Source organism: Lagopus muta, chromosome 2, assembly GCF_023343835.1.
Source record: "Lagopus muta isolate bLagMut1 chromosome 2, bLagMut1 primary, whole genome shotgun sequence".
NCBI lineage: Eukaryota > Metazoa > Chordata > Aves > Galliformes > Phasianidae > Lagopus > Lagopus muta.
Window position 1 is genome coordinate 9,090,524 of NC_064434.1, and position 26,646 is coordinate 9,117,169.

At 44.4% G+C, this 26,646-nt stretch overlaps 1 protein-coding gene and 1 non-coding gene across 4 annotated transcripts in view; both read left to right on the plus strand.

Annotated features, from left to right (window-relative positions):
- Nucleotides 1-10,264: 10,264 nt before the first annotated feature.
- On the plus strand, nucleotides 10,265-10,346 carry TRNAS-AGA (transfer RNA serine (anticodon AGA)). The gene has a single exon. It is a non-coding gene; the product is annotated as a tRNA-Ser (tRNA).
- Nucleotides 10,347-10,409: 63 nt separating this feature from the next.
- Nucleotides 10,410-26,646, plus strand: part of HS1BP3 (HCLS1 binding protein 3) — a 49,712-nt gene continuing 33,475 nt past the window's right edge. For 2 of the 3 annotated variants that reach the window (XM_048935074.1, XM_048935076.1), the window contains exons 1-4: nucleotides 10,410-10,557; nucleotides 11,904-12,069; nucleotides 18,431-18,638; nucleotides 20,909-21,122. In XM_048935074.1, coding sequence (XP_048791031.1) covers nucleotides 10,517-10,557; nucleotides 11,904-12,069; nucleotides 18,431-18,638; nucleotides 20,909-21,122 — 629 coding nt within the window. In that variant the 5' untranslated portion in view covers nucleotides 10,410-10,516. The remainder of the gene's footprint in view (nucleotides 10,558-11,903; nucleotides 12,070-18,430; nucleotides 18,639-20,908; nucleotides 21,123-26,646) is intronic. The other variant, XM_048935073.1, reaches the window with a different exon arrangement.

Sequence of the window (26,646 nt, forward strand, 5' to 3'; positions counted from 1 at the left end):
GCCCCGGTCCGCCCCCCGCGCGCGTCCCGTGGCCGCGCTCAGTGCTCCCGACGCGGCGTCCCGCGGGTCGGAGCGCGGCCCTCCGACGGCTCCCCGAGCTGCGGGGTCGCTCTCGTCGGGCCTTATTTTGGGCGGGGAGCGCCTCCGGCCTTTGCTTATTTCCTTTGGAGCGCTGCCCTCGCTCCCCGGCTCTGTTTCACGCCCCGCACCTCTGTCTCGCGGCACACGTTCCGGGTAGGGATCCCCGGCCCGCGGTACGCAAGGTGCCCCCCCCCCCTCCGTTTGGGGCGATGGGGCGGCCCCGAGGAGCGGACTCCGAGCGGTAATTCCGCCCCGCGGTGGAACAAAGCCCCGGGCGGGCGCGGGGTGATGTTTCCCCCCCGCACCAAGGAGGGTTTCCTTGGTAAAATTCAGATGTTTCCTCGGGCCTCGATTAAAATAACAACTTGGGTATTTACCGGGATGTTATTTCAAGTCTCTTAAGTCCCTGCTTATGTCTGTTGCGATTTCTCCACAAATACAAAAACAAGTGCCGCGATGATTTATTGGAAGGAATGTAAACGTTTGGCCAAAACAAACACGGCTTTTTTTTTTTTTTTTTTTTTTCCTCTTCCCTTCCTCCCCCCCCCCCAAAAAAAAGCCGAACTCTTCTCACAAGCATTTATCACTGCAGCCTCTCGCGTTTCTTCCTGCTGTCATCCTACAGGTGCTCTGTCAGCCCGTCAGTTCCTAATGCCAACCAACATCACCATCCCACAGAGGCTGAACGCTCAGAGCAGCCATTCCCCAACAGGGAAAGGCAGAAGAGACCCATGCTGTCCCAGTCCCACCTCCACCAGTGGCACCATAGAATCACAGAGTAGCTTGGGTTGGAAGGGAACTTAAAGATCACCCAGCCCTCTGCTGTGGGCTGATAGCCCCCCTCCAGACTGGGCTGCCCAGAGCCCCATCCCACCCAGCACTGAATGCCATCAGGGATGGGGCACCCACAGCCACTGTGGGCAGCTGTGTCAGTGCCTCCCCTCTCTTTGAGTAAAGAATTGCCCGATGGGCTGTGCCACACGTGGAGCTCCCAGCTTCTCATGCGCTCTCTTCCCAATAGGAAAGGAATGAAAGGGCCAGGGGAAGGATGTAATGAGCTTCAGAAGTCCATCTTTGAACTTTTGGGCTCAGTGCAATGGTGTTGGAGCCTCCTTCCTGGATTCCTCCAGAGCAGACAATTTCACAGAGAATGGTGAAAGGTGAAAAATGGTGTCAATGGAGGCACACATTCATTCAAGGTCAGGCTGGATGGGGCTCTGAGCAACCTGATGGAGCAGGTGTCCCTGTCCACCGCAGGAGTTGGACTACATGGCCTTTAGAGGTCCCTTCCCACTCTAAGAGGTCCCTTCCAATGATTCCACACACAAGGAACTCCAGGCTGCTCCAAATTCAGGGCGCTCAGATCTGCCATCGCATTTTTTCAGTCTATCTGCTAAAAATTAAAACAATACGGACACAACAGAGCACCCGAGTTTTCTTTTTCTCCAGTTTTCCAGCCCCAGAGCAGCACCACACAGTGCCACATTCACTGGGGCACACATTCACACAACAGGCACACATACCCACATCAGCACATGGCCCCACGGGCACGTGTGCACACAGCAAATCCTGCCTGGCTGTGCAATCCCACAGCCCACCCCTCTCCACTGCCCAGCATCCATGGAGGTGCCGGAGTTTCCCATCTGTTCTCCATTGCAGCTTTATCCAAACCCTTTTGGGTTTTCTTCAATTTCCATCGGCCCAGCCCAGCTGCAGAAGCTGCCTGAACCACCCCAACTCCTGCCCTGCTCAGAGCACACACTCCCAGCTCTCCCAGTGCAAACCCTTCTGTGCATAACTTCACTCTGGCAAAGGGCCACCTTCTACCAGCCCCCTTCCAAAACCAAATTAGCACGCGGCTGCAGCAGCAGAAATTGGAGAGGAAAGGCTGTAGTTTTATTTTACAACTCAATTAGCAAGTTTATACAGAAAAAACACCCATATAACCACGGGAGATTTTATGTCCATTTGACTTCACCAGCGAAGAGGCTTGTTCCTCTCAAGGGCACTCCCCATTGCCCACGGTGGCCCACCACCAGCATGGTGAGACCCATTCCCTGCTCTCTCTCTTCCTGCTCCTACAAATCCTCCTGGTAACTCCAGCATGAACTGACAAACTGTCCAGGGGGGTGGTGGAGGCATTGTCTCTGCAGGTGGAGATGTGGAGATGTGGCACTGAGGGACATGATCACTGGCTATAGTGGGGATGGGTGGATAGTTGGACTCCATGATCTTAGTGGTGTTTTCCAACCTTAAGGATTCTATGATTCTATACTGAATGAACCAGAAGTCTAGAACCTAAGGTGAAGCTAAAGGGCCACATCTGTTTCTATGTTTCCCCAAGAACCTGTCTCTAGTACAAGAGAGAACCTAAAGAACCTGTCTCCAGTAAGGCATAGCTAATGCTTGTGTACCAGGGATCATCACAGCCTCTCCACAGCACAGTTCTAGATGGGTTTTTGGAAGGAAGGGTACCTTTACATGTGGAGCAAAACCCCAGATGTTTCTATGGAGGGCTGAGTCCCAGGTAGGGTGGGCTCTCCCCTGCCATCCTCTTTTTCACCTGTGGGCAAGGTGCCAGCCTGGGACTCATCCAGCACAAAGGGCCCCCCTAGAGGTGCTCCTGACCACAGGGAAGAAGGAGTTATGTGACATAATCAGAACAGAGCACCCCACCAGGTCCCAAAGGAGGAAAATGAGGCAGAAAAGAGATCCTCAAAGAATGACCATGAACCCAGTGCCATAGCCATGTTCCCTGAGTCCTCTGTCTCCATAGCTGTTCACCTTCCCCTTCATCAGCACTGCTTGATGGAACAAAATTGAACTGTAGTGACAACTTCCCCCAGGCCTCAAAGCTGGGGTGTTTGTGGCTGTTTCCATCAGCCAACTCAGCGGGGCTCCACCAAATTTTCAAGTCTTGAGCAAGTTTGCAGTGGTCACGATGTGTAATGCTTGTGGTTATTTGGAAGAATATGTTCTCATGTGGTGACCACACAAGAAGTCTCTTGGGGCTTCACTTAGCAAACTTCTTCTATTGAGATGGCTACAAGTGACAGCAGGGCCAGCTCAGCAAGTAACCAAGAACAGCATCATTTTCTTTCCAAATCTTATCATAGAATCACTCAGGTTGGAAGAGATGTCTAGGATCATCTTGTCCAACCATCAACCCATCACCACCATGCCCACTAACCATGTTCCCAGCAAGTCTTTCCAAAAGTTACTAAAACTGAAGCCACGCTGATTTTTTTCTGATTGTCTGTACAGGGATAGCCAGGGAAGGTAAGACAAATTAAGGTACAAAGTCAATGCATGCAACATCAAATGGATCCAAAGTCCTGTAGGATGTTTTGCTTCAGGCCCAGAGAGCACACACTGCTCTGAGTTGAATGTCCACCACTTTTTATTTGACCACTATGCTCTAGCTAAGGGCCAGGAGATTTAGAGAAATACTTTGCCAAGAGTTCAGCCATCTCTGGAAAAATAAAGCCCTTTGGAAGGGTTGCCCAAGGATGTTGTGGATGCCCCATCCCTGGAGGTGTTCAAGGCCAGGCTGGATGTGGCTCTGGGCAGTGGTTGGTGATTCTGCACATAGCGGGGGGGGTTCAAACTAGATGATCAATGTGGTCCTTTTCAACCCAGGCCATTCTATGATTCTTATCTTTTGGAAGGGGAGCGAGACCTCCAAAGGTGGTTCCTACAGCACTAACCAAGGAATCCAGCTGAGAGATATTTTCCCTTTCGGTTACCTTCCCATACCTTGGTATTGTTTATTCCTTGTCAAACATGGGTTTTGCTCTCATATTCAATTCAACGCTCCTATTTTCAGCTATAGATCAGCCCAGTGGAGCTACATCAGCTGAAGTCCATAAGGTCAAACCAATAATTCTCTATATGACAGGGATCTGGCAAAGCAAGTCTGTCCCCTGTAAGTAGGGCATATTCTCTCCTTGTTGGGAATATCCCTTCGGGCAGGAATCAACAGGTGGATCCATCCCTTCTAAGCACAGCTAACAGCATGAGGTGTGAGGTATGAACAGGTGGGAGCTCTGGTCCCATACCAGTCATGCTGGGGACACTGATGAGATGTGGGGGCAGCGGGGGCAAACAGGGGGCATACATACATGCCATCCCCTGCTTCATCTGCTACAGGGTTGCTGCAAGGGACCGAGCACCATCACCAAGCCGGGAGCAGAGGGAATGGTCCGGCTTGCAGCAGAGCTGACTGCCGGGACAGGAGCACCATCTCCTGGTGAAGGGATTCATAACAGAAAACCTCTGTGTTGGGTGGTTTGTGGGGCGCAGGTGGAGCGTGGAAGGCAGCAGCAGGTTGCAGCTGTACCAGGTGAAGCTCCATCTTGTTTTGCGTTGCCTCAACTCTGTCTCAAAAAGCCCTCAAGTTAACAAATACACGACAATAATTATAATATCACATCTCTCTCAAGGCTCTGAAGGTAACTTGACACAGTTTTACCAAATCTAAATCAGAACAAGATTTTGCCTGAGAGTCTCTGTCCGGGTAAATGTGCAGTCCCTGCCCATGTGGTGCTCCCACTAAAGCAGAAGGCAGACCCCTGAGCAGGGACAGCTGTGTGTGCAAAGCCAAAGATGCACATTGCAGGGTGGGATGTAAAATGCCCTGTTAGCAAAGACCTCTCTCTCCTAATACAGTACAGTGGCACATGGTCATGTGTACATATCTACAGCTTGCAGCCTGCAGAATGATCCTAGCTGCCTATTTAAGCACCTGAACAGAACACGTTCCCATAGAAGACAACCATCAGAATAAAATACACAAGATGCGTATTCCTGATATAGCCAGAAGAAATCCTTGAGCACCACACCACTGCTATGAGTCACATCAGCAATGTATTGGGAGTTCTGTCATTCTTGCATTAATCCCATACATTAATCAGTAAATGAAAAATATGGCATTTGTGGCTCCCTGCGCTGCAACCAGAGTGGAAGTACAGCAGGAAATGATTTGATGTGACTGTATGAGATGAAATGATGGCCTGGAAGGCAGATAGCAGATTACTAACCAGCACTTTGCTTTTGAGATAAGGAGGTGATAAATTCTGCCTATGTCCATTCTGTGGTGCCTCACCCTATGGCACAAACTAAGCCTGGGCTGGCAGTTTTAATGAGAGCCAAAGGCACAAAGAGACTTAAGGGTCTTCCTGGGCTTTGAAGATTTAGTGATGTGGAAATTGCAAGTGAATCATACTCTACATCTTCTCAACAGTTCATCTCCTGTACAGTGAACTGTAATGTTTGCATAAGACAGGCTGTAAATGTAAAGGCTGTTAAACCATCCAGTGAGCTCTCCAGGTGGACATGATTGTGGAAGCAGAACGAGCCATCTGGGCTACATCTATACAAGCAAATTAAATGTAGGACCATTCTTTGGTAGCAAGGTGGTTGATATGGACAAGCCTATGTGCAGATGCCTGAGCTCCCTTAGCCTCCAGAGCTGCTGACCAGAGTGCTGGATAGGAACGGTCCCTGGCTTGTCTTAAAAACTGAATTGTCCAGGAACTGCTCAGCACAGTTCTAGGCTGAAAATCACATAACCATAGAATCACCAAAGTTGGAAAAGACCTCCAAGATCATTCAGTCCAACCATCCACATATCATCAGTATTTCCCACTAAACCATGTCCCTTAGTACAACATCTAAATGTTCCTTGAACGCCTCCAGGGACGGTGACTCCACCACCTCCCTGGGCAGCCTGTGCCAGCTCCTGACCATCCTCACAGGGAAGTATTTCCTAATGTTCAACCTGAATCTCCACTGGCACAACTTGAGGCCATGAAAACACATCAGGAATCCTTTTAATAAAGTCACAGCACTGACAGAGTGCCAGTCCTTGCTCCCAGGCATTGTTTGATTTACTAATGCTAATGGTGCTCTGGAGATGCTAGAGACCAAGGCAGGTTAGCTGATGGGTTTCTGTGTTGAAAACCTAGATCATTCCTGCCTGTGCAGTCTTGCAGTCATTCTTTCAAAGCCTTATTCTAGCAAGGCTGGTGTGATTTTTAGGTATCTGATCACTAAAGGTATTTCTTTTGATGAAAGAGGTCCAGACAGGGTCTTCGTAAAGGGAATCGTTTCCACACAGGTGCTGAACAACAAGAGTAAGCACCAAAACCAAGCAGACCTTGGGCTCCTGTTTATATCCAATCAAATAAATGAACATGGACTTATGTCCATGATATATGATTATTGTCCATGATATATGATATATGATTCTGTGATTCTATGATAAATACCTCCAGAGCTTACCTGGTGGGAGTGATGAAAACCAAGGTAAACAACAGCTTAGGTTAAGCATGGTGAAGAAGTACATGAAAAAAATGGCAAGATATTTGGGAGTCTAGCTGTAAATGTGCTGTTGCTGACTGATCTTCACCTTCACCTTTGGGGAAATACTCTTTTCATTGCACATTGAAAAAGGGAGGAAGGGAGAAAGGAAGGAAAGGAAGGAGGGGAGGGAGGGAGGGAGGGAGGGAGGAAGGGAGGAAGTCTGTAGTTTCTACTGCCATTTTTGAATAATATAGAATTATATACATATATATTTTGTATTGCATGGTTTCTTTTATTTTACTTTATTTTTAAATTGAGGCAAACCAGAAAACCTCATCTTTTCTTTCCAGCTGTCTACCATGAATTTTATCCATGATTTACATTGGTCTCCCAAATTTCAGAGACAGGGAATTTTAATTCTAGGACCACAACAGGGCAAGAGCCAGGTTATCTTTCATCAGGGATTACCTATGGTTTTTATTGGATTATTCCTGACATGGGATCGTCATATTACAGGTTAACTGTTTAGAGGAGGGAAAAACATGAGGTATAATGAAGAACAGCAATATATCTCTCCTCCCTTCTTCCCAGAATAAATTGATCCTCAGTTTAGGAGGTGTGTAGATTAGAAGGCTGCTTTGACAGGCTATCAACAGCCTTACCACATCATATAACAACAGTGAACTTTAAATCTAGCATTTCTGTTACCTTTGAAACTCACACAGCATTCTGGACTTAATATAAAATCTCCTAGTGGTTTGCATCTGGGTTCTGTAATTGTCATCTGAAAACAAATAGTGGTAGAAATGATAAAGTGACCGATCATCTCACTGGAATCCTATTACTCCAGTGCAGTAATTAAATGATATTGTATTTCTCTCAATATGATCTAGGCTGAAAAAGTTTCATTTCAGCTTTTAAAATGTGTTTTCATAGCCAATTTCTTTTGTATGGAAGCACATTCCCTTGTCCTTGCTTCCCCCCGGCCCCTCCATTTTACTTGCTATACCCTATGCAGGGCTTTGATTTCTCCACATCCATGGATTACAAGCAGAGCATTTTGCCAGGGATCCAAAAGTTGGCGGATAATTCCCCTGAGACCTATAAACTCACTGCTGCAGGTCTGTTAGCTTGGGGGAGATGAAAAGAAAACCTGAGAGCTGCCAAGAATCACACCCAGCCAGGGCTGTGCTCCCAGCCAGAAGATAGACGGGACTCTGAGACAGCTTCCAGAGCTGGGTCCCAAAGGGTGAGACGCAGTACGGGGCTGCAGTCAGCACCAGCAACCTGTCATGGTTTATTGGTTAGATTTGAGTGCTCTCTAGTGGACAGAAGAATTAATCCAGAAACAAACAGCTCACCTTCCCTGAGCATTCATCGGGCTGTCTGTGGCATGGAGTCTGCAATACCCACAGGCTTATGCTGAATGTCTGGGCAGGGTCTTCTTGACTTTACTTCTTCCATGGGACATTCTTCCCATTGTGAAGGAAGCACATGCAGGAGTTTCTCCAGCTTGTGCAGCAAGAAAGAAGGGCAGATAGGTATGAAGACAGGAGAGTAGGAACAATTTTTGGTTCTTACGAGGGATTTAGTGGAAAGTTTGGGAAAATGATTATACCAACTCATTTACCAGCCACCACTGTATTACTGAACCATATGTTAAAAAGGTATCCCAAAATCATGAGATCTGTAAGGGTACTGTAATGTAATTGTCATTGCCTATACTAGGTATCACAGTTCTGAGGTCTGAAAATAACTCACCACATTTTCATGTTATTTTTGTTACATAATAAAGTGTTTTTAATGCTGATGGTGAGACTGGAATAGCCACTTCACCAATGAAGCTGCTACATGATCTACTGAGGTTATAAGCATCTCTCCTTAAATTCTGTGTTTAAAATCTGCCTTTTCCATTACATTTGTATTGTGGAAAGCTCTTAATGTAGATTTTCAGGATGAGACCATATTTCAGCATGAGCTCCTCTTATATGGACACTTCTGAATGCTCATACATCTTCAACACAAATGAAGTTCCTTTATCCATCTACTGAGCTTAATTACTTCTCTCCTGTTCATTTTTCTCCACTTTCTAGAGGTCGTTGACTGAAATCATACTGGCCTCCTTTTCTTTGAATACTTTCTTCAGTTTGGAGCTGTCACTGAAACATAGAATCATTAAGGTTGGAAAAGACCTCTAAATTCATCTAGTCCAACTGTTCACCTACCACCAACACTGCCCACTGAACCATGTCCCTAAGCACTCCACCTACCCTTTCCTTAAACATCTCCTGGGTTGGCAACTTCCCTGCTTTCCTGGACTCCCTGTTCCAGCCTCTTCACTCTTTCTGAGAAGAAATTTTTCCTAATATCCAACCTGTCATATGAATGGATAAAAATAAATCAACCAACCAACCAACCAAACCAGTCAATATTGAAGAGTTAAAAGGCAGAAAGAAAGACTAGTAGTCCAGAAGAAGGTAGTGCTTAAGGCTGAGAGAGTTTCTTCCTCTCTCCTTTGCTCACTCATAGATGAAGATAAGACACCCACGAGGTTGAGAGGAGCAGTTGAGGTTTCCCCAAATATTGGTAGGAAAACGTACTGTTAGTGATGCTACACTGTTACTGCTATTAATTCTTAGATTTGCTGTATATCCTTCTGCTGGCCTTTCCCAGCATGTCTCCAGCTGATGATCAAGAGCGTGAAGGAATCCCACTGCTACTGTGACTGATGGGTTGAGTGCTTGGTCTGAGCAACACTCACCCATGGCAACTTTTCTGCCAGGGGGAAAAAAAAAAAAAAAAAGATAAAAAATGTCAGTTCAATGGCAGAAATTTTCTATGTAGCACCCAAAGTAGCATGGAAATGTTGCTTTTTTGCAAGAGGCCATAGGCACAAAGTGGAACACAGATGGGTTATGGGCTCTCTTGCCCTGGGTGCCCCTACTTGAGAAGGAGTTGTGCCAGATGGACCCAGGGGTCCCTGCCAACCTCCACCATTCTGTGATTCTGTGAAATTGTACTCCAAACTTTCGGAGATAAGTTCTTTGCTTCTGATAAAGGCAAGATAATTGTTCAGCTCCAGCAAACAGCTCTATGTACATCATACAGCTTGCTTCTGTCAGATTTGAGGTTGTTTGTTTGTTTGTTTGTTTATGATTCTACAATTCTGTGATGCTTTTGATGGCATAGGATGTGCAGCCCATCACATCCCTGACTCCTTCAGCTGCCCATGTCTGGAACAAAAACACTAATCTTCCCCTGGGTGCTGCTTCTCCCTCTGGGCACCCAAAAGAGGTTTGATTTCCATTTCTCTTTCAGTAAGACACAAAGCTGAGAGGAGTGGCTGACACACCTGAAGGCTGTGCTGCCAGTCAGCGAGACCTGGACAGGCTGCAGACTTGAGCTGAGAGGAACCTGATGAGGGTCAGTAAGAGCAAGTGTAGGGCAATGCATGTCAGGAGGAATAACCACATGCATCAGTACAGGTTGGGGGCTGAGCTGCTGGAAATGAGCTCTGTGATAAAGGACCCGGGTGTCATGGTTGGCTGTGAGCCAGCAGTGTGCAACTGTGGCCAAGAAAGAAAATGGTATCCTGGGGTGCATTAAGGGGAGCGTGGCCAGCAAATGGAGGGAGGAGATCCTCCCCCTCCTCTGCCCTGCTGAGGTAACATCTGGAGTGCTGCGTTCAGTTTTGGGCTCCTCAGTTCAAGAAGGATGGGGATCTCCTAGAGAGAGTCCATCAGACGGCCACAAAGATGATTTAGGGCCTGGAGCATCTCCTGTCCGAGGAAGGGCTGAAACCCCCGCGGTGACACAGCTTAGGACTGCAAACCGGAGAGAAATTACTCCAGTTTCACTGCCAGCTACTCTGCGCGCCGGTGTAGTCGTGGCCGAGTGGTTAAGGCGATGGACTAGAAATCCATTGGGGTCTCCCCGCGCAGGTTCGAATCCTGCCGACTACGTGGCAACGCGTTCTTTTCTCCCGACGCTTCCCAGCGCCCCTTTTGCACCGCAGCCGACACACATCCGGCCGGACCGCAGCCAGAGGGAGGCGGAACCCCGTGACGGCCGCTCAGCTGCCTTCAGCGGCCTCTGCTCCCGGGGCGGGCCGGAAGGAGCCCGATTCCCCGCCATGCAGCACAGCGCGGCGCCCGCCGTGCTGGTCACCACCAGGTACCGGCCGGGATGGGGCGGCTGGCGCTGGGAGGCGGCTGAGGGTGCGGTGGCTGAGGGCGCGGTTCCCCGGCCCTGGGGGGCTTGAGGCCGGCGCTGTCCTGCTGTCCTGCCAGGTTTTGTGGCGTTCCGCGGCCGGAAGAGCTCCGTGCTGTCATTACAGTCGTTGTAGCTGGGACTTCTAACAGCTTTGAAATAAAAAGCCTGGCTGTGGGCATGTCCTTACCAGCTCCGTGTCTCCGATGCTGTGACTTTTACCGTGATGTTTTCATCGCAGTGCGTTGTGTGTGGTTGATGTTGGAAGCTAAATAAGGCCGTTCAGAAGGGTTTTTCTTTTATTTATATCACGAGTGAGAAGCAGATTAATTTATCATTCATCCTGTGTCTGTGGCCATGTTAAAAGAAGTCAGTCCGTCTCAACTACCAGCAGACAGATCTATTACTGCTCTCACAACCTTGAGTAACCGCACATCTGTGGAGCGTTTCCTGTACCAGCAGATAGAGTAAAAATAAAACAAAGCAACTCCAGAAAAGCAAAAGCCAGACAGGGCTTGCAAAAGGGATTAGGTAAAAAAAATGGGACTCTGCCCTTCTTTGTTGCTGTTGGATTTGCAGAGAACTCTGGAGAGGATCTCTTTCAAAAGGTTCTTCAGTTGAAGGTTCAGATTTTGCCTCCCTGGGAAAACTGGAGTTTCAAAAGCACTTGTCAAGGTTTGACATGACACGTCAAGACTAGAAGGCAGCTCAGACAGACCATAGATGGCTTTAACTTGCTCAAGGGGCCCAGATTAACCAGATTTAAGGACATTCCTGATAGGTGTTTGTTTGATTTTCTTCAAGAAGCTCCATGGGTGGAAACAGCATGGCTGGCCCAGAAGTTTGCTCCAACATGTCTTTAATCTTTACTCTTGTTCCCTGGATGGCTCTTACAGACATAAAGTTGTCCCTGCATCCAGGCAAGTTCCTTATTCCTTTTCTGGCTTCTTTCAGCTCTTGTTTCTGCCTTCCTGGAGATGCCCAAAGACAAAGGGGAGGTGGATAGGGCTTGAATGGTGACCAGAGCTTTGTTTCAGAGCAAGACGCAATGGGAGATCACAGCATCTTCTTTTCTGCCTTGCAGGGTAAAGCAGCGTTTGTTGGGACTATAATATTCAGAAGCAATATGTGTTATCTCATGTTGTGATAGATGATGTCTGTGCAGTGTTGTATTGCTGCGCTGTAGGGTCTGTCCTGTGCCCTGTTGAAACAGGAATACTGACTTTCTGGAGCTTTGAATTGGATCCTCAGAGAGGGTCATTTAAAAGTGTGTGCCGGTGCCTGAGCTGCGTGTGTATTTTCCTTCCTAGGCAAATTCAGAATGCACACACTGGGCTGGATTTATCAGTGCCGGAATACCAGGAGGTCCGTGGGAAGATGATGTCTGGCCACGTGGAGTACCACATTGTCGTCGTTACCCGACTGGCTGCCTTCAAGTCAGCAAAGCACAAACCTGAGGATGTTGTTCAATTTATGGTAAATGTTCAATCGGTGCCATGTTAGCAATCTTTTTTTTTTTTTTCCTCTCTCTTTCAATCCACTTTGATTATTTTGGTTCTGGCATCAGCATCTGCACTTTTTAGATGTTTTGATGATAACTGTAATGTTAGAATGACAAATGTGGTTACCTGGTAGGCCATTAGCCTTAGTATATATAACTCATGCTCAATGAGACATAGCTGGTAAATGGAAATGCACGCAGTCTGAACTGCAGATAAAGAAACATCTGTCAATGGTCTGAAAACATCCATGCTGAGGAGCAAGTCTCTGACATTTGTTGCACTCCTTAAGTGATAGACTATGGTAAAGTGCTGGCAAGAGAGACCGTTCTCTTCTCTTGTTCTGGAGGGAACGAGTGGTTCTCTCTCCTGCAGTGCTTCCTTCTTTCTGGCAATGGCAGTTGTCATGTGGCCATTCTGTAGTGACAGCTGGTCCTGGCTAAAAATGGTATTTGGGGGTTTCTTGCTTCGTACTAATTTACACCTGTTTCTTGAGTCTCTTGAGTTGCACAGCACTCATCAGTCATTGGTGAAGGACAGGGAAAGGGCGAGACAGGGGCAGATGAGAGAAGGGGATGTGGAATTGCTATTTCTGCGTGGTATTGTCTGCTTATATTATGCACTATTTCCATGAAGCTCTGTGAACCTGACTAAACTCAAGGTTTTAAACTGGTTTTTGTTATCTGATGCTGTGCTTCACTTAGAAAAAGGAGTTGAAATCAGTTCTTCTACCCAGAGGAGCAGCAGACTTCCTACTGTGCTCCCCCTGCTTGCTGAGGTTATCCACTCCCATGGCTGTTCTCTCTGAGTAAGAATTGTCCGCACTCAGCTTTCTTCTCAAGTGAAGCGAACCTTTCTGATTTCTTCTCAGGTCAGAGCTCCTGACATTTTGTTCTTTATGAGGAAGAAAACTGTGGTGTAGCCTGATGGGAGTAACATTTGTCTCATCTGATACTTTTTTTTCAGCTGACTAAATCTGATATATAGTTTGGTATATGAAAGTAATTTAAAACTCCGAGCTGAGTGGTGAGAGAATGGATGCTTTGCGTCAGTTCATTCCAGTGAGTCTTCTGTATGTATTACTGGAAGGAGCAGAGGGATTCACCTGTCCTAGTTTCTCTCTCTGCAAGTTAGATATTTTAATCTGAGTCTATCACTGCTTTTGTGGTCACTGGGGAGAAGGGGAATGGGGTGACTCATCCTCTGGAAATGCCTCTACTATTTGACTGTAAAGGGAAGGCATTCTGCATGTTAGACAGCTGGGGTGGGGGGCTATGACTTCAGGCTAAAATGCTTGAGGCTCAACTGAGTTGCATGTCACTCACTCACTGTCTAGACTATCTGAGGTGCCCTGGGGTTTTTCAAAAAGCCCTCACAATGCTGTGAGTCGCCCATAGGTTTTGTGTGATATTTGGCTGCCCCACACACGCTTGGGTACCCCATAGCATCTCAGATGGCATAGATGCCTGTGTTTAGGCAGAGCAGTTTGTTTTCTGTGGTTAGATGTCTACATTTGACCAGTATTTTCCCACTGCAGCAATTGCGGTACTGTTGAGAAGAATACAGCAGAGCATCTATGATGTGGGTGAACTGGGTTTGCCTACTGTGCATGGCTGGTAGCGCCTGAGATGCCTGTGTTGGGTGATGCACTTTGACATAGTATGTAAGGGCTTTCTTTTTTCCTCCTCCTTCCTCTGTTCCTTTCCCTTGTAAATTGGTGTTCCTTGTCTGACTGCTTTTCTGCCTGCTTCCAGTTGAAGTCAATGTCTTCTACCTTCTCATGCCCTAGGTGGCAGCAGTGAAACTCTCTGTGCTTTGGGCTACAAGCAGCTGCAGGCAGCCATGTGCTTGTACAGTATTTTTTGCACAAAAAACATCTTCATGTCCTCTGGGAAAAGATGGTGAGCAGGACAGAAGCATCCCCTAAGCTAGCTCTGAACTCAGTGCTGTAGTTTAGACCACAGTGGATCAAGATGTGTGAGGATTCTTTTACCAAAGCTAAACAAACAGCAGAAAGAGATTTCATATCTGACCTGGGGAGCTACTGTCCTTTGCTGTGGGTTTGAGCAATCCAGAGTTCTGTGTTCCTTGGCCATAATGGGACTGTGCAAAATCAGCATTTCACATAAAATATTTGTGAAGCATTAACAGAAGAAGAAATCCACATCCTGGCAACCTTCAGATCTACGTTCTGAGAAACAGAAGGGATTTTTTAATAATAAAAAAAAAAAGCCACGTGTAAAATACAGCAGATGGGTTGTAAAATTGCTTAACCTTGAGGTTATTTTTGGTAATTAAAGGAGAACTCAGCTGCATTTCTTTCAAAGGTCAGAATCCTGTTTTCCTACTGAAACAACAGAATTGGTTTTATCTTTGGTGCTGCATCAAGTAGCAAGTAGTCACTGCTGCAAAGGTAACCTTTAGTTACTGTCTACAGATGTTCCATTTCTGTGAGAAGAAAAGGCTTTGTTTATCTTAAACGCATTTCTTGTAGCCACACCTCACCTTCTTTAGTAATAAGCTTCTCTCTTCCCAGCCTAATTAAAAATCCACCCAACAGATAGTGCCTTCTCTTTCTATTTGTGCCTGGTTTAATTACTTCTTTTTTACAAGTACCATTTGTTAGTCAAGTTCTTTCTTTTTCCAGGCTGAGCAAATAAGTATTGGTGTTGGATGGGCACAACACATTTCGAGGAGAAATTTACTACAGAACTATCTCCCTCTCATAAAGCAAAGGAGTAAAAGCGTGTGGGTGTGTTTTTATTCTTGCCTGTTGTCATATATTGGCCTACTTTCTGTGAACCTTACTATCCCTGAGCTGGGGCTGCTATTTCCTGACCACACAGGTATGTTGGAAAGATAAATTCCTTCACGCTGTGACTTCTGTGATGGTATAGCAGTAGGTTTAGCAGCTGTTAAGAGTTCGTGTTGATTAAAGAAGAAATACTATAGTGCTCCTTTTCTGCTGGGTGAAACAGGTGAGAAGAATGAGCAGGTGGTCATGTAATTAAAATCTACTGTAATGCATAACCATGAGATCACCAAGCAGCATTAATTCCAGTATTGCTTACTTGGAAGTAAGCAAGTGAAAGCTCAGTTTGTGCTGTCCATGGCTTTTGATTCCTGTATCCAAACCTGCAGGATGTTTTAAGGGATAATACTGCTGTACTTCCATTTTCTGACAGTGTGAAGAAGTGGGCTTTTAAAAAGTACTCACAGATACATATTTCATGAAATACTGTGAAATTAAGTCGAGTCGTTAGTGTGCACTGGCTGGCCAAGGGGGCTGAGTTAGCTCTGTCAGAGGCCTCTGTTTTGCTGAAATCCTCACTGTAAATAGAGAGCATATGAAGACAAGTTTGAGGCATTAAAAGGAGCTCAGGGAAAGGAGACATTAAATCCCACTAATACTGAGTGGAATCAAATTCTCCTACGCACATCTGAGAGTCCCAGGCTCGTGTCCTACAGGCATCAGTGCGTACTTTGATGCGCGAGGTTTTTGTGGGGAGTTGGGTAAGGCACATGCATGAGATTTGAGGGATTAGCAGCAAACTACAATCTTTCACTTTGAACTTCCCGGTGGTTTTCTTAACTTTCTAGCTATATGTGATCATATTTGACTTACTTATCTGTTTCCTGGTGCAAAAAAACAAAAAGCCACTCCACTCATCCCTGTCTCTGCTTCAGCTCTAACTTGAATGTTAATTGTTACAGGCAGACAAGGTCCTGACCTGGCAAATACACACATGCTTTGCTGTATCTGTGTGATTAACCCTTTGGAAGTTAAGTAAGTTGAGCCTTTGATACTGCAATTTGACAGATCTCCCTTAAAGTCAGTGCACTTGAGCTGGCTTCAGCAGGTGGGGGCTTAGGGCAAAGGCAGGGAGGGGGAGGGGAAGAGGATAATTGCAGGATCCTGGAGGAATTACAGGTAATGTATGACAAATATTTTAACATCTATCAAATGGGATCTCGTTAACTGAATAGCATCGATAAAACGGGCTTTAGAGCAACCTCTTGTTTTTTAACCTTGCATTTTGTACTATAGAATCCGTAGCCTCTTTTCAAAGGATTGGGAAGGGTAACCAGCAAAAGGAAGATTTAACTTGCTGCATGCCTTTCCCTTGGCAAATTGTCAGAAAACATAGACTTGTAAACCAGGGTTTGAAGCAGAGCCACTGGAGGCAGGGACTTGCTGGGCACAGCCTTGGGCTTAAGCGGGGAACGGTTTGGGCTGCAGGTTTCATATCCTGTGTGTGTGGTAGGTCATCCCAGCAGAGGGCATCCCCACACTGCAGATGTTAGTCTGCATGATGTGTTGCAGGCTTTTGGGCATCGTGTTAGGAGGGATGATAATTAAGAGGGGAGAGAAATATGTTTGTATGTCTCATGGTAGTCAGAGGCTGCTGAATTGAGTGTCAGATCCTGCATGCAGAGTACAGTGTTGCCTACACTTACACATGAAGCAAGTCTAAAATCCTAGTTTTTCATTCCCCAATCAACTCAGTTCTGTTTTTGTGGTTCTGATCTTTCTTGCAGAGCTGCTTGCCTTTTACTGGTGGACGCTGAACCAGGAATGATCATCGTACATCTGAAATGCAAACATTTTGCAAATTATCTGGGTTGGTTGATCATTACTCTGAAAGGCAGGGAAGCATGAAAGCTAGAGTGGCTATTATTCTTTATGGCTGTGTGTAGCTCAGTGGACTAGCCTAGGTGTGTCTGTGAATGTCAGGGCCTGTTCTCTGGTCAGGAGGCCAGCTAGAAGTCTGGCTGGATCTATAGTGTGAAACCTTTGTTTTTACCATTCACAATGACTGCAAGTACCAAAACTGGCTACTGAGTGCTCTGCACCAGCCTAAATCTTGGACTGAAAATTTAGCTGAGGGAATGCTAGCTGCCTAGGCAAAACTGGGCCAGATGCTATCCGGTTCCAGTAGACACTATAAGGTTCCTACCAGACACTATCAAGTTTCACTGCTGCGGAATATACTCTGATACTGTTAAGTTTGCTTGCATAGATACAGTTTATGGGTTCTGAGTTAGTGTCTAGCTTATTTCCCAGATACCTTCTGTGCTTCTTGTGGGTTGACTTTCTATTATTGCTGTATTGGTGGAAGTACTCTGCTTTCTTCTATCCCAAGATGGAAGATGTGGTGGTTGTGTCAGTCCATCTCTTATATCTCACTGTTAATTGGGATTCACTCCATTACAGTTCACCAGGGTATGTTACAGGAGGATAAATGTTCCACCCTAGGAGAGGATCTGATCCATGCTGACTCTGCTTGTGCTAGATTTTGGGTTGTTTTTTCTTAATCCAACTCTGTATTCATTGAAATATTTTAGTAGATTATGGAGCATCAAGATGAATGTATTGTCTGTATAATAGCACACTCCCATAGCATGATAGTCAATTCTGTTATGACCAAAATATCAATTCCAGACAGTATGTTTTCTTTTTGTGGGGGATTTTTTGTGTGTGTTGGTTTCCAGTCTTGAATTCTGAACTGACTGTGGCATAGAAGCCAACCTATTTCTAACCAGCATTCCCATGGTTATCACTTTCCTGCGGTATCTTGGGCCTTATTTCTCCTCAGACTTCCTCTCTTTGTATGCAGAGGGAATGACTCCACTGTTGGCATCTTCTCCCTATGCAAAAACCTGTAGACCATGTAGTTTCTTTTTATTTTCTCACAGATAAGGAGTCAGAGATCAGCTGAGGTCTTCACCCTTGAATTTTTTCATGGATAAATTAAAGAGTCAGGGATCACCTGAGGTCTTTGCCCTCGAATTTCTGTGTTGGGTGCTGTGCAAACATGCCTCTTTTTTAAGCCTTCACAGTCAGAAGCACACTGAAACCCAGCAAGGCTGAGAAATCTGTTTTCTGACATGGTGGTAGAAAGATTCATCCTGCTTTCTCCATGAGGAACATACCTGGCTATGACTCCTGTCTTTTGAAGCTGGCCACCACATAGCTTGCTTTTAGCAAACAGGAATTTTAGCTGTCAGAGGAAAGTATCTGGAGCAGTGATCTTCCCAGTATTTAATTAGCTGCTGAGTCAGACAAATGGACGCTGGGTATCTGACAATGAACTTCTATTTCATTAGGGAACAGGTTTTAATAACAGAATTAGAAGACCAGACCAGCAACAGAGCTTTGGGATTGACTGTGTAGATAATAGGCTTTTACTAGGCTATATGTAAAGCTCTTTGGTAATACGTGTTTTTCCACTTCAGATTCCAGGGTTAATGCTTCACAGTGCTTAAACTGCTGCTTGCTGCCCATGTCTCCCTCTTGCCTTTAAAGAAACTTACCCAGACAACACGTTCTATTTCAGGTGTCCAAGAAGTACAGCGAGATAGAGGAGCTCTACCACAGGCTGTCAGCACGGTATCCACATGCTTCTCTTCCACTCTTGCCTAGAAAAGTTCTCTTTGTGGGAGAATCTGACATCTATGAACGAAGAGCAATGTTCAATGATATCATGAAATTCATCTCAAAAGATGAGGATCTAGCAACGAGTCCTGAGTTACTGGAATTTTTAGGTAACTAAAAAATGAGTGTCCCCTCTCCCACAAACATGCTTACTACAAGCCTTATTAGGTACTTGATTTAGGTAGTCAAGAGCTAGAGAATGCCACAGTAAAGGTTATCACTAAAAATATTCTCTTGTGCACCTACAGTGCTCCACAGCCATAGAACCAAACAACCATTAAGGTTGGAAAGGACCTCTTAGATCCCCTAGTCCAACCACCTCCCATCCCCACCATGCCCACTAAACCACGTCCCTCAGTGCCACATCTCCACATTTCTTGAACATCTCCAGGGACAGTGACTCCACCGCCTCCCTGGGCAGCCTGTGTCAATGCCTCACTACTCTTTCTGATCATGTTTGCTGTTATTTTCCCCTCTTTTCAGTGGATACGTCTCCTTTGGAAGTACTGATGCCAAAATGGTCTCCATGCAAGTGTCAGTTGCACAGTCTCTGATTTCCCTTAGGCATATATTAAAGCTGTGATTCAGAACATGCAAGTTTCAAAGGCTAAATAATCATATATTGTTAGCAGAGGGATGGTCCCTGAAAGGGCAGTGCAGGGCTCCCTTAGTGAACAACTGTTCCATGCTTTGTCTGTTTTTCATTCCTAATAAAACTGCTAGGTCTTGCTGAAGGAGACCCTAAAGCAAATTACTGACAATGACTTTTTGAGTAAAAGTTTGATGCTTTCTTAGCTAAAACCATTCTCTAGCTTTTTTTTTTTTTTTTTTTTTTTCTCCTTAATTTTCGTTAGCTTCATGTCCAGTTCTTGTTGCCTCTTCCAATGATTTGTACAGATCCTTTCTTGCATTCCTTGGACATAGCAGCGAGTCAGTGAATGAATGGAACAGATGGGCTCTCTGCTCTTAGTTCATCTGAGTGTTGCTGAACAGGGAATACACCAGCAAGGTGCTGTGCATGATTCTTAGTGTAGTGTTAGTTTTAAGGAATCAAACCAAAGGTGCAAGGCACTTGCAAGTCAACATGTGCAAACTGTTTTGCAAAAGTGTGAAGTGTGGACTTTACATAGGTGGGGAGCTCTATGAGACTAGCAAGTGTGCATCCCTGTAACCAAAGCCCTGTCAGTCACGAAACCCATGACCTGTTTATCAAAATCTGCCTTAGAATACTGTGTCTCACTCTACCAAACCAGATGAACTTCAGTACTTATGCTACGGGTCCTTAAATTATTGGAGACATAGTCAATATATGAAGAGGTGTTTGGGGAGAATTAACATGATAAAGCATATATGTTTATCTACATGGATAGCATGTATATGCTGCAACATGCAGCACCCTGACCTCCACTTTCTGCCCTCACCAACAGTCTCCTTGCCTACAAGGGGAGCGTAAGACCATTTCTTCAGTGTAGACATGCAGGTTTAGTTACTGTGTTCTGCCCTAGCTGATTAGACACATACAGTCATGAAACCAAGATAAGATGAGTCCCACTTGCTGTGTTAAACAGTCAAAAGGATGAAGGTAGGAATTTTATTTACCAATAGTGTTTTCAAGCTAGCCTATTTTTAGCTAGTCTCATTATTTTGAATTGGTTTCCTGAACATCCAGAGACTCCACAAAACAGAATAGTTATGAGCTCTTCTCTCGCTCTTAGATTTTCCATATAACAAGTTTGGTCAGAAAACTTTCTCAGTGTTTCAGTTTGCTGAGTTTGTTCAGTTTGATGGACCTTGCATAGTGAAGAGAGTTAGAACTTCAGATTTCATTTCTGAGTGTAAATTGGAGAACTGCTTTGGAAACTGTTTTTCATGCTGTCCAGTGCTGTATTTTAGTCCAAGTTCATTAAATCAGTAACTAAAACTGCACTTTATCTCTTCTAGTTATATGAAGGTTAGTTATCTACAGCAAAGTGGAGCATTTAGGCCCCCTCTGTAGCCAAGGGGGAGAAACAGGCACTTCAGAAGGAAGCTTATTGTCAACCAACTGTATTTAGATGTGATGAGTCACCAACTGGAAATTCCATTGTTTCCACCGACTACAGAAGGAACATAAAGGAGATTAGGCTGCTGTGTTTTAGATAAAGTTGGTTTCCTCTGTCTTTCTCTGCTTGACAGCTTTAAATCAGTAAACAGATCAGAAATATAGTGACACGGGATTGAACAGAACTAGGGACAGTTGGGAATATTGGAAGAATTTCACGAAAGCTGATTGTGTATTTCATTCCTCAAACGAAATCACAAGGAACAGGTGCAAGCCATGAAATAAAACATGGCTGTTGTCCTGTGTTTTCAGTTTTGCATCTGTAATTGTATTTTGCAGGAACAAAATCTACTGGTGTCATTGACTACAAGGGTAAAAATGTTCCTGACGACAAAGAGAAAGAAGATGAAGAAAATGATGCATTGGATTTTTTTAAAGAAGAAAAGACACCTGACTTGATTTCAAAGCTTGCAACACTGGAGAATGCCAAGAAAGATGAGAAAAAGGAAGAGGAAGAGGAGGAAGAAGATTTAGACCCGCTTGGTATAATGAGGTATGGATGTCGTGGCCTTCGTTGTTATTTAATTTTTTGCCCAATTTTCTAAAAATAAAAATAGAAATAAGGCTATTCCACATCTCTGTCCCCTCATCTCAACATTTTGTAACAGAGAACGCTTTCAGTTGGGCTTGACAGAGGAGGAGAGGCCTCTGCTGTATTCCAATAGACAGATTCCTATAGATTCATAAATAAGTACCTTTATGGAGAAAAGAAATTTGTAGGACCATTTCAGTGCATTCCTCACGGAATCCAAGAGAGAGAGAGACATAATGAATGGCTTGGCTACAGCCTCAACTGCAGTAGGTGCTCTACTAAGACACTGCAGGGTGCTTCTACAAATTGTAAAGCCACCAGACACTATAGGACATGCCACTTTGGAGAGCATGAGGGTTTACCATGTCTGGAACTACTTCTGTTCTGACTGGTATCTAGAATGATGTGAAGTTACAGCAGCACAAAGACCAAAAGAACCAACATTTCAATCATGAGATTCACGTATGTGGGGAAGCACGTTACCAGGAGTGCAGCTTAGAAGTGCATGATCTGAAAGCACGGATGAGGTTACTGTCCCTTTGTTTGTGAACAAAAGCCCTCTGTTGAGAGTGAAAACCACTTTGTCTTTTTCTGCATATTGTAGTCACCCGAATTAGATGCACTCCAGGTGAACATCTCTGCCATTTTTTTCTTCTGGTTTTTGTCTGTCAAGAGCTGATTCCATAACTCCACAGACAACAGATAAAAAAGATTTATAGAACTGTGGAAGTCTTTTTCTCCATGTACAGGTCCTCTCCTTACAATAGTTCAACTTGAGCTGCGTTTCTAAGAAACAGCAAGAAATTGGAAGGATTTCCTGAATGAGGGTTAAAACAGAGATATGGCAGCATTTTAATTGGGCTGGGTTTTTTGCTTATCTGTTTTTTTTCCTACTCCCAGATGTGCCTTTTCCTTTCCAGTGTAGCCATATCTGGAGGTTCTGACCAGACTGAGACTTGTGAGGGTCAAAATCTTGAGGAACAGCTGAGAGATGCTTAGCAAGCTGATGTGACTTAGAGTTAAGGGTCTTCTGAGTCTACTAAGAAGTCCCACCCTGTCTTTGTCTGTCTTCTCAGTGACACAGGTATCGCATTAAAGTTCACTGATTGAAGGATGGGAACCTGCAGGGAACCTGCTTTGGCAGGGGGTTGGACTCGATGATCTCTGGAGGTCCCTTCCAACCCCTACAATTCTGTGATTCTGTGTGATTCTGTATAGGCTATCTTTCCTTTTGCCCTTCTCAAGATATCACATCCTAAATGAATCTAAGACATAAGCAATAATAGCTTGAGAAACTGAGGAATTGAATCAGAACTTGCTAAAGGTAATATCTGGGTTTGTGTATCTGTCCAATAATTTCTAGATGGATATTTCCACTTCAAGATGGAAATTCTCACTGAATTTCCAAAAGCATTTCTAACTACTGAAGACTGAATGTAAATTTAGTTTTTCCATGTCTGGGATCTTAAGTGGTGACTGTTTTTTTAGAGTGTCTCAAACTTTAGATGACCAAGTAGAGAAGCCCAAAGTAGGTAAGTTCTTGACCTTCAGTAAGTTGCTGATGGATTCAGCTGAGTTGGTTGAGCCATCCACAATCACTAGCCTCTACTGAATGTTCTTTTTTTTCTGGAACCAGTGTGGGCTTTGGAAATGCTTCTTTCTAGAAGAAGGCAGTAAGTAATAGGAACGAGCCAGAACACTCTTTTATTGATTCCCAGTTACCGTGAATCATTTGCAGAGTGGTCATTCGCACTAAGTACTATGCATGGGTCTCCCAAACTAAAATTCAGGTTGACTGTAATGATTTTGCTTCTTCTATTACAACCACATTTAATTGCTGATGTCCAGATAGCATCCTTTTTACCTGAGATGTTTCATCCTTTAAACTTCACTGGGGAACTTTAAACATTATTCTTTTGACAAAACATGTGCTTAATTACTCAGAATTTCTCCTTTGTTGAAGAGGTGTTTTAAAAAGTTAAGCAACTATTTACAATGAGAAGTCAGATAACGCAGTACTTCCCGCAGAATGGTCTTTAGTTGGTGGTGTTTATAAAAGAAACTGTCCTTTTTTGGATAGGAAAATGATCTATTGGGTTAGCAAACACCATGTTGTATTTTCAGAGTTACAACAAGTGTAAGCTGTAAAGAATTTGCTGTGCCAAAACAAGCAAGAAGTTTGATTTTCTGCTCTGCAGAGTTTGACGTAGCATTTGAAAGTCTGATTATTTTGGTCCTTTAATGCCTTGAAGGATGAAAAGATCTGGTATTTAATCCTCATTTAGTTTATTGCTTCCATTCCTTTCGAGAGCAGAATTCTTAGTGAATCAGAATAATTTTGTTTATTTAAGAAGAAACATGGCCTTCACTGGTAGAGTTGCAGCATGACACATCATGCAGTCTGATGGTTTTCTCTCTAAGTCAGTGGTTGGTTTCCTGTATAAAAACTTCTTGGTATGTGTTTATTTTTTTAATCTCATATGTACAATGTCACAGTAGAAACAAACATGGAAATAAGAATCCTGAATCTCATTTTATATTGTTTCTAATTCCCTCTAACTCATCTAGCTTCCATGGAAGATATTTTTAATTCACATCAGTGGAGATCAGGTTGGACATAAGCATTGCATCCCAGTTTTAAGCCCTCTGGGAATTACAGATGTCTGTGTAAGAGGACAAAGAAAGAAGCAGTTTTCAGTGAATGGGTATTTCTGGAGTGAACATTTTAGGGTTTCTTTCATGCCCTTACAGTTGTAGGTGCATGCATGCTTTGAACAAGGAACTCGAAAGACTTAAAGCACGTCTGAGAAACCGAAGCTACAAGTTAGTTTGGGATGGGAATGGATAAAAAAGGAGGTGGTACAGACTGGATAAACATGTTTAGTACTACACAGTTCCCTGCTGCATGGGTAATTCAGATTTTAAAAAATCCACAGTTCCTTTCCTTGTATTAAAAAAAAAACAAAACCTTTGAAAAGATGTAAAGTCAAAAATAAAACAATGTAGTATATTGCAAGCTGTATCAGTGGCCAGAGTGCTCTGAGTAGCAGAGCTCTGACCTATATTGAATCATGTGTTTGGCAAAATCTTTACTTTTTTTTTATTTCTGGATAAGGATGAAACTGCTCCAGTAGCAGGGGCCTCCATATGTTGTCAACACGCTTCATTTGGTAACAACTTTTCCTCCTGGGCCAGAAGGCTGTGTCTTGGACTTGGCCCAGCACTGCTGCTGTGCTGCTGAACTACCAGATATCCAGTTCAATGCACTGGCTTAGGGGTAAAATGCTAAACTAGGGTCTTGTTTTTTCTGCTGCTATATTAATGACGATCATCCAGGTGGAAGCTGGTAATGGCCTGGTTCCTTTGCCTGGAGGAGACATCCCAGTTGTACTGATTTTCTTCCCTGCACTCAGCCCTGAGGCTGTGGAGAGTTGATCTTGTCTGGTGGCAACTCACTTTGCCAGTTCTATGCTTTTCAGCTTTTCTTATGCACAAAAGCTTACTTTCTGTATTTGTACAGTGATCATCATCCATGTCTGGGCTGCTTAGCAACAGAAAGATTTCTTTTATCTGAATTAGGACTATCTCAGATATTTACTTCTGATGAAGTTTACACCCTGGAGTTGCACCTTTTAATGCACTATCCTAGAAAGAGAAGTGCTCAAAATTACATTATATTTTTGGGATGCACTGCTAAAATTCACCTGGAATGTGATCACAGGATGTGCAGTGTCACCTTGTCTTCCACTCTCCTTGAGAGTTAGGTGTATTGTTACTCTGTGTTATCACTCTGTAAGTTTTCCTGGACATTTGCAGAGACCTTTTCTGCTTTGTGCAGAACAGCACTCAGAATACTGAGCAACAGGAGATCACCTGTGCAGTGGGGAAAGAATCTATTGTACTTGCTTTTGTAGCAGTGGCACTTTTCTAGTTCTATTTCATTTAATTTGGCATTGTAAGCATACAGTTATTTATAGCCATCAGCCTCTCTTAGCCATAGCATTTATATTAAAGCCTTTTTTTTTCCTAGTAAGCCATAATGCTTATAGTATCCCTTTACTAAAATCCTTTTGATTGCAAAATTAGATATGTGTTTTATTTCACATCATAGGAAAAATATTAGATATATTAACTTCTCTCTGTTCTCCTTAAAGTGAATTCAGTACTGCTATTTATCAGTCTTTAATCCATCTATTTCAACATTTGCAGATGCATATTATTAAGTAACCAGTGCAGAATCTTTTAACATTGCTGGCTCATGGAATACTTTCTGTTATATTCCCCTGTCCTTCAGAAGAGGTTTGCTATACCCAGCATGCCCACTGGAAATAGCCATTGGCCTGTGCCATCTCCTGGGCTGTGATTAGAATGAGTTAGGAGAAAGCAATCTGTCCCATGCCAGGGGGTCACCAGGAACTAGTCTAACAGCTGAATTGCTGAACTGAGTTCCTGTGCTCAGGCCCAAGATATGAAGTGATTACCAATTAATAAACAAAGTATAGCCCCGAGCCGCTCTTCCCCCAGGAGTTAGCTTTCTGCCTGCTGTTGTGTCTGCTCTCTATTTGCCTTAAGGGTTTCCTAGGGTTTTGCTTTCTGTAGGGAATTCAGACAGCCAGTTATGTCTTTTTTTCCTTCTGTTTGGTCCAAGAAAGACCACATTAGACATTTCTAGCTCTGAATCTTAAAACAGCTGTAGGAACACATCACGGTAACTGAGCTGAATTTCATCTCTTTCCTCCGTGGATGAACTGTGCAGTTTAATTGTTTGTAGGCTGAAGACAGCTTTAAAACGCAGTTTAATACTGACGTTAGTACTTGTATTCAGTTTACTCCCATGAACTTGAGACACTAGTTGATTAAAATGACTCAGAACCAGCTCTTCTGAACAAAGCAGTGATGACTTTTGTCAAAAGAACAGGAGTGCATCATGAGTTAAAGCATGCGACAGCCGTGTGCATGCATTTCTTCAGTTAGTTAAGTTCTGAGCTACTGTTTGTTCACCGGCTTGGGGGAACCCACCTTCTCCTGCGCTTTCCTGCCTCCATATGCTCTCTGCACCCCTCACCAGAGCCACGCACAGTTCCCTCCCTTCCGTCCTTTCTCCTTTGCCTCCCTAAATCTTTCAGTGACATCACATCCTCCCTCAGCCTGAGGTTTTTCCTGGCAGACTGCACAGAACCATGAGGTGGGTATTCCCCAGGCAAGAGCTCTTCTGTCTCCTCTCTCTACTTTTGTTATTATTTCAGCAGATTTCCCCTCATGGCTTCTCTTCATCTCCTTTTGTACCTTCCCAGAGGAATAAAGGCACATGGGTAGATGGAAGCTTCACATCTGTTGTGGATAAACACAGACGTAGCTAACTCCTGACAACAGTTTGGAAGGGATGAGGCCACTGAGGGCTGATGTTCTGTGGGCTTTCTGCCAAAAGCTTTTAAAAGCTGTTCATTGTTGCTGTGGTCAAGCTCAATCAGCCCTGGTGCCAGTG